Below are 16,838 nucleotides of genomic sequence, written 5' to 3'. Positions count from 1 at the left end.
TATGAAAGGTCTAGAATAACCTTGACCCTTTATTTCTTTTTTTCTCCCGTGAGAAAGAAAGCCAGTAGTACGCAACATAAAATGCGGTGGTTTGCGATTCCAGGGATTTTACAAGGGTGCCGCACGGAGATAGCCTCGGAGGAGGCCTAGAAACCCACAAGTAAAGTAAAGATAGTGGCTGAGATTTCTCGCGGCGGCGAGAGCGACCCCCACAGCCCCCGGCCACAAACACACCTCCACCGTGTAGCCTCCACGACCCGCAGCATACAGCGAGCCCCGCACCCGAGTACCCGACATCTCGACCCTTCCCTTCCCTTCCTTCGTCACTCGCGCGCGCGCGCACGCACGCACGCACGCACGCTTGTTCCTCCCACTGCTGGCCTAGCTAGATCCCCAAAGCGGAGGAGTTGGCCGGGAAGCTTCGTCCGGAAGCATCGGCCGGTGGCGGCAGAGAGAGGAGCCGCTGCGCCCGGTGCGGCGGTCGCTTGAGGTGGGTGGCAGGGATCGGGGCGGAGATTCCGTTTTGCATGATGAACCGCTGGGTTGTTGATTTGATTTTGTGCACGGGGTGGCTTGGTGCAGGCCGCCGCGCGGAGGGCGGGCGACGTGGCGACCGGGGTTAGCTTGCTGCTCGCCCGAGGTAACCTAGAACTACGAACCATACAAGTTTCCAGAAATTTGTGCTTCCACTGGACGCGACGCGATTGATATATACTCTTAGGTGTGGTAGTTTGTCGACTGAAAACTGTGCAGCAAATGAGCCCACGCTTTTTTGTGTGTGTGCCTGGTCGGTCTCTGTAGTTGCAGTTTTTGATTTCGCGTTGCTCTCCTCCAATGATCGTGGTGCAAAAGCTCAGACTTCTGAGCGGTTGAACTGCACCTGTTCACTGAGAGCTCTGCTGTTGGAGAGGGGGGATTACGAATCAGATCATTTATACCCTTTGCTTAAAGGCAGCACATCTGAGTTTGGCTTCTTCCACCCGGTCTACCGTGTCGTCCAGTGATTATTTTCTTGCTCTAGCCCGTCTTCTGTGCCCTTTTCTTGCTCTAGTTAGTCCTGTCCGTTTTAGTATGGTCATTAGGAATAATATTAATAGTGATTCCATGGTTCAACTTCTTGCAGCTAGAAAACTGTATGGTTGGTGCGTGGGTTTTTTATCTGTTTTTTTTGGCTGTCATGGGTTTGAGGTGTGCTTTTATCAGATCTTTGATCTAATATGGTGTTGTTGGTGCTCTGAAGTTGTTTGGAAAGAACGTGTGTAAGTTAGGCTTCTGAGTTTGCTATGCAGGGAGAGAACAGCTTGATTTAGTTTAAGAGCAGGTGAGTTAAGTTAATTTTGGATTTGCTATGCTGGAAAGGGAGCAACTTAATCTAGTTTAACTAAGCAGGTGAGGTAATTTGACTAAAATACATGCTTTGGTGAATTGTGCTAAGAAGAAAATATATTTTTTGTCTGCTATAAAAAATTCATAGTTTTTTTGGTTGTTGTTATGTCAATACATTTGCTATGATAAATTTCGGTCTGGCTTAAATTCTAGTGTTAGTTTTGGAAAGTCCAGGAACCCTAAAGCAGCATATGCGTATTAAGGTATGTTGCAAAAAAAAAAAATGTTTCTATTAGTATTAATTAACCGTTTTGCTTCCTGGTGAGCTCATAGATCTGTTTGCAGACATACTGTGTTGCCCTTAAATAACGTGTTTGAGATTGTGGGAGATAAACTCATGGATGCTTTTCGCAAAACACACACACACACACTCATGGATGCTCCTTCCAAGGCATACTGTTAGTGGAGGTAAAGGAGGTCAATGCGATTTTAGGAGTTACTATATCATAGCTGCTACATGGTCAATTAAGTCAGAATCGTAAAAATATATTAAGAACAACATCAAATATGTCGAGGTACTGGACCAGTAAATAAGTAAGTCTGTAAAGACAATTGGTTAGTTTCTGAAGAGCCATGCCCCTTGATTTTATTTCTGTAGAATTCAGCAAAAAACAGAAGACTTCATTTTATAGCGCCAAACATACTCCTTCAATCTTGTTTTGTTTTGTACTATATTTCCCTGAATGTTTTAAATGACAGACTTGTAAAGTGGAGTACCAAAGCACTTCCATAGTCTACCTTTTTTTCTAGAATACACCATAGAAAGGTGTATCATATTTCATAGAAGAGCAGGCAAGCGGCTAGCAGGCTAGCACAACACCTTTCAACTTATAACAATGATATGAGATTAGCCACCACTCACGCCATGACAACAACGTCATGGAAACGTCTTGCACAGTTAAAGTATCAAGGCCGCTTCTTGACCGATGTCGGACACCTCCATAGCACGACATGTCTTCAGGGTTGTCCGGGTCAACGTACTTCCCACCCATAAGTGCCTACAAGAGTCGGTGAGTGGATGGAGGAGACATCTAATCCTGAGGGAGGCATCGTCTAGGAAGAACTGGCGACGGCAACATTGTGCCTTCGCAAATAAATTAATGGCCTGAGCAGCGGCCAACATCAGAGCAATGTGCCACCACCACTAATCTCCTGCCAGCCGCTCCAGCGCAAGCCAAGTGCCCCATCAGACAGGGAAGTCCTGTCTCCAAAATGATGCTTCTAACAAAAGAACAAAGTCGAGGATACCACTATCACCGATCGACTAGCTGGATCTTCCTTCATCGCCGACACCGATAGAAGTCAGGCGGGACTTCGTACGGGGCGCCACACATGTAACCCACAGGCATCATCGCTGACACACCCCACCCTTTGGCCCTGAGGTCAGCATATCGGGTAATGCAGGCCAGAGAACCACTGCTGTGCCACTCACTGCTGCAGCACCTCAGCCCTTGCCGCACACCACTGCAGCACCTCGCCGTCGATGCTTCAGCCAAGCCATAACCGTGCCCCGCGGCCACAACCGGCTCCCGAGCTACCTCATTCACGTGCACCGTCCAGGGCTGCCACAGCACAATATCCGTAGCCATGCGCGTGGCTGAGTGAGGAGGCGAGCCCACCGCTGCCGTCCACCGGCGGGGAGAGAGGAGAGGGGCGCAGCAACGGCTAGGGTTTTGCACGAGCCGCCCCCTGAAAGCGACATGGGCGGCCACCCTAAACAGGTCTCCATGGTCTACTTTGAAGACCATGGCCAAGAGTAGTATTTCTATAATTCTGAAAAAAAGTGAGTGCATGGAACATTAACTTTTTTATAGTAAACCAATAACTGACATGGAAAAGAACTACCATGGGATTGCAAAGAGTATTATGTCCCTGCACTAGTCTGGCTCCTTTCGGCAAAAGTTCACTTATGTCAGATATCTCGATCAAAATATGGAGGTCAGAATAAACAGAGTAATGAATGGGAAAAGGAGAAAAATCTTAGCTGGATAAGGGGCGGATGTAGCCAAGTGGATCAAGGCAGTGGTTAGAGAAATAGTTTGGACTTGGCAAGCAAGGGTCATGTCTGGAGACAAGTTAAGGGTTATTTGAAAGTATTTTAGAAACCGGGTTTGTCAAAGATTCACCAGTCAGACACAATCAACTCCTTGATCAACTTCGACAATCGACATCATCCAGGATGTTGTCCTAGCCGTGGTTCTAACCCCTTTTTCAAAAAGAAAAGAAAATCCATCACGGTGTCTGTAATTCCCCCCTTGCTGCGTTTCTCAACCTAAGTCACTGAATTTGGGAAGACAATTTGTGGGAGGGGATGGTATATTAAATCATTGTGCATGGAGATAGCATGTCACTGCCACGCAGGCCTCCATGTGATGCCCTTCTTGCTCTGCCACTGCAATTGTCATGGATTTTAGGAGCAATGTTCTAAAATAGCTATGTTCAGTTAAATCCTCATAACAGGTCACCTCCCCGGTTACAAGTATACAAAATTGATAGGTAAGGCTGTGTCTGGAGCTTACTTTGACTGCGTGGAGGCCCTTGCGAGTATCCATCCAGAGTCGTATTTGCACTCGCCTAGTGCAGCGGAGCCATTGCTGTAGGTACAGTTTGTCCCCAGGCCAGGAAGGATTCTTTTTTTTTTTTTTTTTTTTGAGGCACAGGCCAGGAAGGATTCTCATTCTAAAGCATGCATATAGTGATATAATCTGTGAAATCAAGCAAGAAACTAGAAGGACTCTCTCTCCGTCTCTTGTGGCCATTGCTCCCCTCCATCTCTCCTCCTCGGCTCCTCCCCTACTGCACGACAATAACAGCTCACAATTTCCATATGCCTCTCCGAAAGCCTTCACGCTCCTAAAATGATAATCTACTTTCTGAGACCACATCATCTAGATCAAATGATAAACAAGGAACATTTGATTTGAATCCAATAATACCGAGTTAACTTTAGAAGAAACAGAACTTACCAAGTTCCGAATTTAGTTCCAGTTATCTTCTTTCTGACGAGGTTCTAATCTCATCTAATGGTTAGTACATTGAGTGTAAATCATTCCTAGTTTATGGGCCTGTTCTCTGGTTCTTTTGGAAATTAAGTTAGCATGTGAAGGTGCAAATCATTACTTATTTTATGAGCTTGTACTTCAGCTTGTTTTCGTATTCATCTTTTGTAGAAATGCACACGTAGTTTGATTGGTTATTAGCTTATGTTCCAGAGTTGTTATTTATATACCTTTTCGTATTTCAACTGATTTGCATCCAAAGCAGCAAACTAGATCTATTCTAGCAAGTAAATATTGTTTTTTGAGTTTGGCAAGACTATTTGGCTGATCTCATTTCAGTAACTTTCAGGTGTAGGAAGTGTTAAGGGGATACATAATCAGTTTTGAGCTGTGAGGCCCTGCATTTGTGCTGCCTGCTGTTTGATTCACGGGCCACTCTTTTCCTCCTACTCATTCAAGCAAAGTACTGGAATTTGTAAGCTCAGTTTATTCAGGTAGCTGTGATTTTTCTGGCTTTTGGTTGATTAGAGTTTTGATATTTGTCAATTTTTCTTGAACAATTGTCAAATTTGGCAGTTTTCATATGAGCTGTGATTCAGAGCTGGAAGTTGATAGGACCTCAGCACTAATAACGTGAATTTTGTTGCTTTGGCAGGTTATGGGAGTTGTTTGTCCTTAGCAGGTGAGCTGGATTGGTTGGCTTGTGTTATTGCGTTGTATCTTCCCTATGCTTTTGACTGTTTTTTTAGTCTACTCTAATTCTTTCTGTGGAATGGTTGCATGATCTGAGTACTTGAAAGTTTAATCTGATTCTAGAGTTGAAGATAAAGAGAGGAAGGCTAAACTCCGCTGACTCAGTTCATGTGTGCAATGAGCCAACTGCAATAGAGGTTTTCAGTAGGTGAGTGCAATGGTGATGTTCCTGGCATTGCTAGACCAAGCTATTCTTATAGCTGTGGAATTTTATAGTTTTCCTAATTAATCATGCCTGATTTTAGGATGAAATGAGGTTTGCTGCTCTCTAAATACCTGCATATTTTAAAATGTTGGAGAGGGCGTAATTTTATTTATTTAAGGGGTGAGTATATATTTAATGTTGCACTATTTTGCAGATTAACACCAATTGGGTCAAAGAAAATAGGTGAGTGAACTCCTTAGATTATTTCTTTGGATTATGATCGAAGTTCATTTATGAGTAGACTGGTGAACTCAGATTATTTCTTTGGTCTGTGACAACTAATTTAGCTGCTCCTTTTGTGGCTGGGGTGTACAAATTTGAAATATTTATTGTGTTTGTGTGATAGAGAGGTTTAGGGGGAGGTATGAGATACTACTCGCGTCAAGTCCAGCGTTTGGCTGGAGACACAGAAGGAGGAGCACTGTTGTTTGTAGACGCCCTCAACTCCAAGTAACAAAGCGACCGGTTGTCAACACTTCCTTTTATTTTTGTATTTTCCCTGGAATTGGAGATGGAGATAAATTCTTCGGGTGAGGAAACGGTCATAAAGGTGAGTGTGCTCTTGGACCTACCAGTTAATTTGTGGTGAAAGAATCAACATTTTCTTCATGTTGTTTGTAGGTGCGAAAGCCGTACACAATAACAAAGCAGCGGGAGCGGTGGACCGAGGCAGAGCACAAACGGTTCCTTGAAGCCCTCAAACTGTATGGCAGAGCTTGGCAGCGCATAGAAGGTGAAATCTTCATATATGTCATACCTTGAGTACTTGTACTCACTGATATCTTCCAAGGAAATACTCACTGATTATTAGTGGCGTATATGTATATATCGATTACTTTGTTGTTGATAACTTTATATGAACTCATTTCTTTTGTTTTCTTATTCGCCTTCTGGTTTGTTGTACAGAGCACGTTGGGACAAAGACGGCCGTGCAAATCAGAAGCCATGCTCAGAAGTTCTTCACCAAGGTTATTTTTCTATCTTATTGGCTAGTACCCTTGTCTGGTTTACTGCTATACCCTTCGTTTTCAGGTTGTTTCATCTTTATTGTTGGTGATAAAATGGAAGACACACGCTTCATAATTTTTATGTCTTTATTTTACTGAAGTATTTTCTTTCTTTCTTTCGTTGTACAGTTGTGTACTGCAGTGCTGAGCATGATGAAAGATTCGTTTCCCTTGAATATCATGAGAACCATTCTTTATCTAATTGTTGCTCTGTTGATTGATTAAAAGATCAAATTAAAGCATGTTGAAATGGATGAAACAGCTAGGAAGTCTTTCCTGATTGTAATCAATGAGTAATGTTGCAGAGCAGATGAAGTTGAACAACTCTGATTCTCTCATTGATTGATTTTACATATCCATGCTGTTATTGAGCATACATATGACTAAGAAAACATTATGTTACTAGTTAAATTTACATATGAGGGTCAATACAATACATAATGTGAAATAGGATATCTAAATGCACTTGAGTGAACTACAGGAAATTCCTTGGGAATTGTATGGTAAATATGCTAACATTTGTTACATTTCATTATAGCCCCCATCAACGTAGGTAAACACTTCATCGAACATGTTTCACTATCAACATTGTGTAAATGAGCCCATTTCATTTTCTAAATCATGATATGTTCCACAAAAGTACACAATGGCATGAACAAAATTTATCTTCTTTCTCCCTTTTTCGTCCTTTCTCTCTTCTCTGCTTTCTGTTCTTTGCTGCATGTCCTATTTCTTTAGGGGCTGCATACAGCCACATGGTGGAGGCTACATTGTCATCATGTTGTAATATGCAACAGACTGTTGCCTTGTTGGGATTGCAGCCTCATCCTCTCAGAGGTTTCCTTGCCAGACCCATGGGGGAGGGAGAAAGCTAAGGCTAGTTTTTTTCTTCTTGTTTTGACCGCGATGGTTTTCTGGGTCCTCTAATTTCATGCTTTGCTCACCAGCCATTACCATCTGACCCTGCTCGATATAGCAGGCTGGTTGTTGGGATGGACCGATGGACAGCTCTACCCTATTCTACATATAGTAAATGACGCAACTAACAGTTCAGTACACCAACTTAGCTCATATTTGCTCGCCAATAAATTCGTAAAAGTTCAGTGTGGGAACTGATAGCCTTCAATCTAACCAATAGTTTAAAGACTTAGTGCATCGGTTGATGCTGAGGCTGGAGAGATGTCTCTTCTATAATTGAAGAAACAATTTTACAGTGCTATTTTTCTTACCTTTTATGTGGATAGAGAAGAGCCAGTCAGGTGAAAAAGAAACCACTATCCACTCTTTCAGTCCTCCACTCGCTTGAGGGTTTAGGCTGTAGAATTCTGTATTTGTCAGGGTTAGGATACCAGAACTGCCCCAAATTCCCATTGGAGACGGTTCTGGTTTCTTCAGAACCCGACCAGTTAGTCTGGTTGCCCCAAAATGCCTTATTTTCTGGCACTCTGAATCTTCATTTTCATTTTGCAGATTTCAAATTGAAGATATAAATTAGAGGCAATTACAGACCAATTGTTAGAAAATTGGGTTTTAGAGTCTGGTTTAGGGTGATGGTGGGCACCGGCTACATATCCACCGGTGCCCACCTGTTTGGCCAAAAAAAACATCACTAACGCCAGTTAGCAATTGCTTGTTGAATGATTTTGATAGTCTGAAAAGGGAAGACTTGCAATTGTGGAGTGCCCACTAAGGTTGATGGCCCTAAATTAGTTGTTAGCACAGGATAATTCTTTTCAAAAATGCTATCATAATAGAGCCTGTCGAAGTGTGGACCCTGAAGGGTTTTGATGACTTATGACCATTCCAAGCTTCAGATGCACTAGTATTTTGGTTCTACTTGTGTATTGCAGAAGTAATTGCGACAATGTAGCTGTAGCTAGTAGCTGCTGCTTTGTGGGCTGAAGTCCAGCCTTCATTGTGTTGCCTGATTTAGTGAGCAGATTGACCAAATTGTAAAAGGATTTTAATAACCAGCAAATTTTTCCTGGGAGGCCATGGCAAAACGAACATTTGTTATGGCAATTTATGTTGTTGTGAGGATGGCAAATTTCTTTAGCAAGCATGGAAAATCCGCCCAGTTCAGTTTTTTGCCAGGATTTGCCGTGCTTGCTTAAGGAATTTGCCATCCTCACGACAACATAAATTGACATAAAAAAACATTTGTTTTGCCATGCCCTCCCAGGGAACATCAGCACAATAACAGTTCCCTTTTAAAATTGTTACCTGTCACAGTTAACCACGTAGGTCTGGTTTGTTATCTACTTGTCTTCTTTAGGTATCCCGCCATTAGTCACTCCAGTCATATTAGCATCTAGCCAAATGCCATAACGCGCTTCTTGGTGTGAGCCCACTATCTCCTCGCGGCCACTCCTAATTGGTCAGTGATGATGGACGTCATGGTTAACCTTGTTCTGGCTGAACCTCAGCATGTTAATCTGAGACCATGAGGATAACATTCATGTGGACATAAGGATGGCATTCTAATGCAGTGAAAATTTGTAAGAACTAATGATAGCAAAGCTGCCATTGCCAGATACTGAAACTTTTTACCAGTCTGTGTTTTTGATATCAAGGAAAACTACTTAAAATACGTCTGCCAGATACTGAAACTTTGTACCAGTCTGCGTTTTTGATATCAAGGAAAACTACTTAAAATATGTCCTGACTAGAATTTGCCATGCCTTTCAGTTACATTCTGATTCTTGTTTGGTGAAATTGTTTAAATTAAATAATGTTAGTATCTCAAGAGCAAGCTGATGATTCTGATAAAAAAAAATCAAGATGTTAGCAAGAAAAAATAACTGAGATGATTAGTTGGGTGACACTAGGTTCTTATAACTAACGAGATCGCCAGTAAGGAACATGTGCACATTGTTTTCTGTAGTATTGATCTCAGAAGATCTGTTGCACCATGCATCATGACATGTTTTCTATGGGTCCAACCTCCATAGCGGACCATCTTATATGATTATAACCCTGATGATTCTTCACAACATACAGATAAGCTTATGTGAGCATCAATGAATTTGTAACTTGGCTAATTAGCATAAAATTTCTCATGTCTGATACTTTCTGAGTTTGCCTCTTTCGCACATTGTTCTTTCACAAGACAGTGCCTCCTCATATTATTCTAAAGGAACTCATCTGTAAAGAAACTTGCCATTGTGACAATCCTTTCTCTGCGAAATCTCATGCATTTCCAACCGATTCCTGATTGGTTTGAGTTTGTGAAATGGGGCAAAAATCTGATCAGTACAAAGGTTATACCTTTTTGGACACTAGAAAACCTAGTAACCGTAACAGTTGTATGCAATAATAGACAGTTTCAATTTCCCAATTCTAGTTTATCACCACTATCTGTCTGTATCTAACTAATTGGGAAATTGCAGTTGGAAAAGGAAGCTATCAATAATGGTACTTCTCCGGGACAAGCTCATGATATAGACATACCTCCACCACGGCCTAAAAGAAAACCTAACTGTCCATATCCTCGAAAAGGTTGTCTCAGTTCTGAAACACCCACCAGAGAAGTTCCAAAATCAAGTGTAAGCTTGAGCAATAGCAATGCAGAAATGGCGAGCAATGGAACTCTTCAGGTAAATAGCATTGCGGTATTATATGCTTTGGTTTTAGTTCTGTCTATGCTATCCTTGATGTATGTATTGATATACTTGTTTTTCTTTAACATGAAGCTCACCTGCATTCAGAAACTTCAAAGGAAGGAGTTATCTGAAAACGGCAGTTGCTCAGAAGTTATTAATATCTTTCGAGAAGCACCATCTGCCTCATTTTCTTCCTCTAACAAGAGCTCTTCAAATCATGGTGTCTCGGGGGGAATTGAACCGACTAAAACAGAAAACAAAGATATTGCAACCATGGAAAGGAAATCTACTTCCATTGATGTGGGGAAGGATGTAAAAGATATTAATGACCAGGAAATGGAAAGGAACAACAGAGTCCACATCAGTTCTAATTATGGCCGTTCTCATGAAGATTGTTTGGATAACTCGATGAAACACATGCAGTTGAAGCCAAATACTGCGGAGACAACATACACGGGTCAACATGCTGCAAGTGCCCCACTCTACCAAATGAATAAGACTGGGGCAACTGGCGCTCCAGACCCTGGAACTGAAGGAAGTCATCCTGATCAAACAAGTGATCAAGCGGGAGGAGCTAATGGAAGCATGGACTGCATCCATCCAACACTTCCGGTGGATCCAAAAATTGGCAGCAGCTCCACAGCACAGCCCTTTCCCCACAACTATGCAGGCTTTGCACCAACGATGCAATGCCACTGCAACCAAGATGCCAACAGGTCTTCTCTTAATATGTCATCCACCTTCTCCAACATGCTCGTTTCCACGTTGTTATCAAACCCCACAGTACATGCAGCCGCAAGGCTTGCAGCATCATACTGGCCAGCAGCAGACAGCAACATTCCTGTTGGTCCAAATCAAGAAGTTTTTGCTGAGAATGCTCAAGGAAGACATATTGGTTCTCCTCCAAGCATGGCTTCTGTGGTAGCAGCTACAGTTGCTGCGGCTTCGGCATGGTGGGCAACACAAGGTCTTCTCCCTCTTTTTGCTCCCCCCATGGCTTTTCCATTTGTACCAGTTCCTACTGCTTCCTTTCCCATAGCGGATGTTCAGCGAGCTACAGAGAACTGCCCAGTGGACAACGCACCGAAGGAATGCCAAGTAGCTCAGGAGCAAGGTCAACCTGAAGCTATGATAGTTGGTGCATCTTCTGGATCAGACGAGAGTGGAAAAGGAGAGGTGTCTCCCCACACTGATAAAGTTGAGACAACACCTCCCACAGGAGCTGAAACAAGTGATGCTTTCGGCAACAAGAAGAAGCAGGATCGCTCTTCATGTGGTTCCAACACGCCATCAAGTAGTGATGTAGAGGCAGAACATGTTCCTGAGAACCAAGATCAAGCCAACGACAAGACACAGCAAGCATGTTGCAGTAATTCTTCAGCTGGTGACATGAACCACCGCAGGTTTAGGAACATTTCAAGCACAAATGATTCATGGAAGGAAGTTTCCGAAGAGGTTGTAGTCTACCAGCATTGCCGAACTTCATTTCTATGTTACTCTTGAGCATCTATCACTGCTTTTCTAATTCACATTTCTGCTGTCAGGGTCGTATGGCTTTCGATAAACTGTTCAGTAGAGGAAAGCTTCCCCAAAGCTTTTCTCCTCCACAAGCAGAAGGATTGAAGGTGGTACCCAGGGGGGAACAAGACGAAGCTACTACGGTGACGGTCGACCTCAACAAGAGTGCTGCAGTTATAGACCATGAACTTGATACATTGGTTGGGCCAAGAGCTGCTACCTTTCCCATTGAATTGTCACACCTGAATATGAAATCCCGCCGGACAGGCTTCAAACCTTACAAGAGGTGCTCGGTGGAAGCAAAGGAGAATAGGGTGCCGGCTGCTGACGAGGTTGGTACCAAGAGGATTCGCCTTGACAGCGAACCCTCCACGTGATTTACTTGCCACGACATGATTACCAGCCTGCACGAGTAGTGTATTTTCAAGAAATTGCAGTATTTACATCTAAGCTACTACTATAGGACTTCTCAGTCCTTGCAATGCAGTGTTTCACAGAACTCAATTTATTATGTGTTGTATGTTAATGCTTGCCGAGCAGCCCTTCTAGACTGTCAATTAAGCATTGAGCACCTATGCATGCTACTTTATTGGTAAAAGGCAATTATGCTTATTTTTGTGTGGTGAAGGATAATACTTGTAATTTTGGTTCATTTTGCTGGATCATGTAGATTTAATTCCTGAAGGGAGAGCATGATCGCGTTGTTTTATGTATATACACCTGAGATTTGAAGATTCTTGGATGGCCCAGCTTTCTTAAACAATGTATTTTTTTAAAATTTAAACATATGGCTGGTATCTTTAATATTGGAAGGTAACTGGATCTGCGCATGGGCTCAGAAACGATTTTTTTAATTTAGAGCCTCATACACAGGCGCACAGCTGCCTGACATATCGGCCCTACACACACCACAACGTCCGTTAGGCTCTGAATCCTGATGCACAATCCCTCCGTCAGGGTTGCCCGCCATGACATTACCCAAAAAAGCCTTCCGCCCCGCCATGACATTAAAGAACAAGACATTGCTTAGTAGTAGCATCACAAGTTCATATTTATACAACCATTGTTTCCGAGAAGATTCATAACGGGGGCACTGTTTTTCGCCCGATGAGAAACGCACCATTTTGCCTAGTGCCGTTTTCAGCAGCATTAGTTAGCAACAAAAAGGTAACCAGAATCCCTGGCTTCCTGCAATCCTACTTCCTCATATACAGGTACCACCATCCATTGGCAGATTTGTTCAGCTCCAGCCGATTTCTTCAGTTAGCACATGCTCCCAGTCTGACGATCCATACTTCGAATTGCTACGCAAAATGCCATCTTGTCCGGTGATGTATGAGTGGGCAGCCACCCCATCCAAAGTGCCTCCATTCAACCCTTGACAAGCTCCATATGGCAGAGGCGCATGGCGCTGCGTGGCAGTTTCTTCCAAGCCTGATAGGACATGGCCATGCTGCAAATTCTTGGGCAGAGCAGTGTACCCTTTGGTGCTTGAAGAACAGCTAAGGGCGGCGTCGCCTGCTGACCGAGTGCAGTCACCAGCATAAGGAAGATATTGACCGTTTCTTGCTCCTGATGTCTCTCCAGTAGGGTGAGCTAAGGCAACTCCATACAGATTACTTGGATCGGTACTCAAATCAGAGACTTGGGAATAATTCTTTCTTGGCCCAGGCCCACCAATAGGAGCCATGCTGGACTCTAGGTCTATTTTTATACAAGTGTGTTTCAGCTGGTACTTCAATTCACAATTTGCACGCTCCGCTTCAATCCACAGATTCTTATACACAAGAACCTGTGGATGCTCTTCCTCACAGGACATCTTCTGGACATTGTTGAGTGCAGGCTGGTCAATCATAAATTGCTTGTCAATAAAGTGAAACAGAAACAATTGGTTAAACTGATTTTCTATGTGAGTGGCATCCAATACTGGTAGACTTATCACAAGGTACATATAAGTCCTACGATTTTCCTGAAACTTTTTGCAAGGAGGAAAATTCTTTTGCACATATTTTCTAAAAATTGCCAGACCTTTTAACACGCCTATGAAAAATTGCACTTGTTGGAGCACACAGTTTAACAACTCAGCAAATGAAAGAAACAACACAAGTAATTTATCATGAGTAGAAGAGGTTACCTTGCCCCGTGTCAAACTGTTTCTTCCAAACTCATTGTGCATATGACTAGAACCAGCAAAATGATTAATCATTATGTCCTTTTCACCATCTGCAATGTAACTACGACTATATTTTCCTAGGTCATATTTTAAAACTGCAGTCTGAGAATGTGGAGCCTTTGGCCCTGCCTTGTCCGAAGCACCCTTAATAGGATCCTAGTAACAATAGATACACAATTATCATGGGGTCACTGCAAATATCATATTACTGTAGTAAGTCTGAATAGTTTTTGTTCTTTTATTGACAAGAAGGAAAATGTAAAATTAAATAGAATTCACAAAAACCAGAGACCATATAATCTGCTTATCCTACATATGACTCAAAATAATAGTTTCTACAGTTATTCCTCCTAAGAACAAATCAGGCAATAACATCGGGCGTAAGTGGAAGCAATCAAACTTTGAAGTAAGCAATAAGGACATAAGAAAAAAATAATGAAGGTTAGCCTGGTACACCTGCTCTCTCGTGTCAGAATAGTTGTCAGAATAGTTTTGAACAAGGCAAGACGTAAGTAAAACTGCGAGCTGCAGGTTGCGTGCATGCTCAACTGAAAGTATTTCGAATTGAACACAATGTCTATGCTAAATAAGAAGTTGAAAACAAAAACAACAACAAAATAACGCACCTTTCTTATTTTATGAAGGCAAGTCTGAAGACTATCAATCACTGATTCAAGGAGGATGCAATCATCTTCATCTAGCTCAATTTCATCACCAGAATAACTACTCTGGAATACCACAGTTAGATTCTCGATCGCCTTGAGAACTCCCGATATATTCTTTCCTGTTGAAGAACAGGGACCTGTAATGTATCAAATAGATAGCATATTGTGCATTTGAAGGAAATGCTTATTCAAAACATCAAGCATCAGGTACTATCGTAAATAATTTCAACAGATATAGATAAACCTTTGCCAATTTTTGATTTCCCAGTCGATGAAGGTACAAAATCCGGAGCAGCATAATTCAGACCAGATCGCTTCACATAATTGTCTCTCAGTTTCAAAAGGTGCTTCTGCTCTAGTTCACATTTTGCTGCATACTGGTTTGCACATTCAAGCTCCTTCCCACATGAATTTTTTGTCTCCTTTATACTTGTGACCCCAGATTTCTTTGACACACCGGCTTCAGCCTGGGATTTGCAGTGGTCGTGGTTAGTCTTGGTGACCAAACTCTGGAGCTCGGACGAAGTTTCATGATGTTGAACAGCGCTAGAGCTTTGTTTCTGTCGTACAGCAAAAGCTTCCAATTCTTGATTAGTTGACTGGGTAGCAGGTGTCTGAAAAACATCAAATGGAGACAGACGAGAAGCTGAAGCACCTCTATAGCACGGTGAATCAACAGAACATTCTGATGGATCTGGCATCACATCCTCGGCCAAAACACCACATGGATCAGCAGAAGTAGTTGGAATATGAAGAGGGCTTGCAATGAAGACAGGATTTGCCTCTTTGGAGGAGAACATGGTACCTTGTGAATTGTCGTTGCCATCGACAGGACCATTTAATTGTAAACTGCGGGATGATGTTTCTTTTTCACTGTATTTATTAGACTTAGGATTTTCTGCTATAACCAACTTGCTTCCAGAACCACAACTGTTTTTGTTAGTTTCTGATGTTTTATTTGGTGGCCTTTCAATCCTCACTGTTGAACATTTGCTCCCATTTCCTGAGGTCAAGGAATTTTGCTGCTTGTAATTGGATGTTATCCCGACATATGGTGAGGAGGGATACGCATCCAGGCAAACTGCTGCCATGAACTTGGCTGCCCAGTGTGCATGGCATGTGTAGAGGGTGGATAAACGGCACCACTTGATTTCATCAAGGCACATGCAATTGGTGACGCTGAGTGAGTATCTCTTGATGTCTTCTCTTCAGCATAACCCACAGAGCTAGCACCCGCCGACCTAGAAACATCACCTATGCATTGGCAATACACACTCAATGGCTTTGCTATGTAAACAGATGACTGGCACGTTATGCAGTTGAACAAAAACACAAATATAGCATCTACAGTATATTGTTGCCCCGATTGGGGATAATCATGGATATAAAGTCATAAATTAGTGGTGACTGAGAGGGTGGAATGATGTATGCCGGATACTACAAATCAGCTAGGATCAACTGATTCTCGGCCTACTACCCCAGACCGCAAACCTAGCTAACGCCCAAGAACCGGACAAAGGTAAAATATATTGCCAAGCTGGTCAGCACAACTAGATTAATCCAGCGGCGTAACGCAATCACAAGGGCCGATAAGGCGCGGACCAGCCAAGAACCGGAACATCAGAGCAAGGCGGAGAATAAGAAGAAAAAGGTGGGGATTGGAGGAAGGGAAAGGAAAAGGTTACCATTTTGGCGGTACTGGAAAGGGGCGCAAGCCGGTCGGGAGGGGGGGTTGAAGGGAGCGGCGTGCGGGGAGAGAGCATATGACGAGACGGAGTTAATGGCGGCGGCGGCGGCGGCGGCGGCGGCGGTCGAGGTCATCGCCGGCGTCTCGCGTAGAAACCACCGATGGTAGAGTGAGTGGTCGAGCCGTAATAATTGAGGAAGCGGAGAAGTACGGTGACTTTTTCGCCTCTACCCTTTCCGAAGCGGAGAAGGATGTGACATCTGGACGCGGCGAACAGTAAAAAAATATAATTAAATTTTGTAAATCTGTTATTTTGGTTGAAACATTGACAAATGTTTTGGTAGTTTACAAAATTTCATCACCATATGCCATTGTGGAAAATGTGGCAAAACAAAATTGATGCTCGAAAATGTTATTTTCAAACGCATTTTTGGAGTATCGATTTTGTTTTTTTACCACGCCTTCCACCAACTTCATTTCATGATGAAATTTTACAAACTATCAAAACATTTCTCAATGTTTCAAAAAAAATAAGTATTATGATTATAGTGCCAATGAAATGTTAATCTAAAATTAATCACATGTGTAGATTTACATGTTTAATCATCTAGAATTGCAAACTTAAGGATTAATATACCGATTTAAAACACAATACCGAGGACCACATGAGTACCTAATGTACCCGCCTCCCTTGGCTGCTCGAGGGCGAGAGTGCCTCCTGGCCGGCCGTTTGCGGTTGGCTTGCCGCGGGAGCCTCTCGAGGCGCCTTCGTGTCGCCCGATCTGCCCGAACGGTGCGTGTCCGAGTGACCCGGCTAGAGGGTCCATGACGGGTGGACTGCCT

General features: G+C 42.9%; 1 protein-coding gene and 1 pseudogene across 3 annotated transcripts; one reads left to right on the top strand and one right to left on the bottom strand.

Moving 5' to 3' along the window:
* Nucleotides 1-249: 249 nt before the first annotated feature.
* LOC119335354 (protein CCA1-like) lies at nt 250-12,206 on the top strand. 3 transcript variants are annotated; one of them, XM_037607487.1, is made up of 12 exons: nt 250-490; nt 583-640; nt 4,735-4,879; nt 5,041-5,067; nt 5,202-5,286; nt 5,498-5,526; nt 5,690-5,893; nt 5,965-6,076; nt 6,250-6,311; nt 9,740-9,946; nt 10,043-11,407; nt 11,497-12,206. In XM_037607487.1, exons 7-12 carry the CDS (start codon nt 5,855-5,857, stop codon nt 11,845-11,847), a joined length of 2,136 nt encoding a protein of 711 aa, XP_037463384.1. In that variant the 5' UTR covers nt 250-490; nt 583-640; nt 4,735-4,879; nt 5,041-5,067; nt 5,202-5,286; nt 5,498-5,526; nt 5,690-5,854; the 3' UTR covers nt 11,848-12,206. The 3 variants fall into 3 exon arrangements, with proteins under 3 accessions (XP_037463384.1, XP_037463385.1, XP_037463386.1); XM_037607488.1 differs by having other exon boundaries at nt 4,725-4,879; XM_037607489.1 differs by lacking the exon at nt 583-640.
* A 266-nt stretch (nt 12,207-12,472) lies between these two features.
* On the bottom strand, nt 12,473-16,199 carry LOC119335356 (annotated as a pseudogene).
* Between the last annotated feature and the right edge of the window lie 639 nt (nt 16,200-16,838).

The sequence above is a fragment of the Triticum dicoccoides genome, chromosome 7B (genome assembly GCF_002162155.2).
Source record: "Triticum dicoccoides isolate Atlit2015 ecotype Zavitan chromosome 7B, WEW_v2.0, whole genome shotgun sequence".
Taxonomy (NCBI): Eukaryota; Viridiplantae; Streptophyta; class Magnoliopsida; order Poales; family Poaceae; genus Triticum; species Triticum dicoccoides.
The sequence above is the reverse complement of the archived record's forward strand: the minus strand, read 5'-3'. Positions and strand labels throughout refer to the sequence as shown.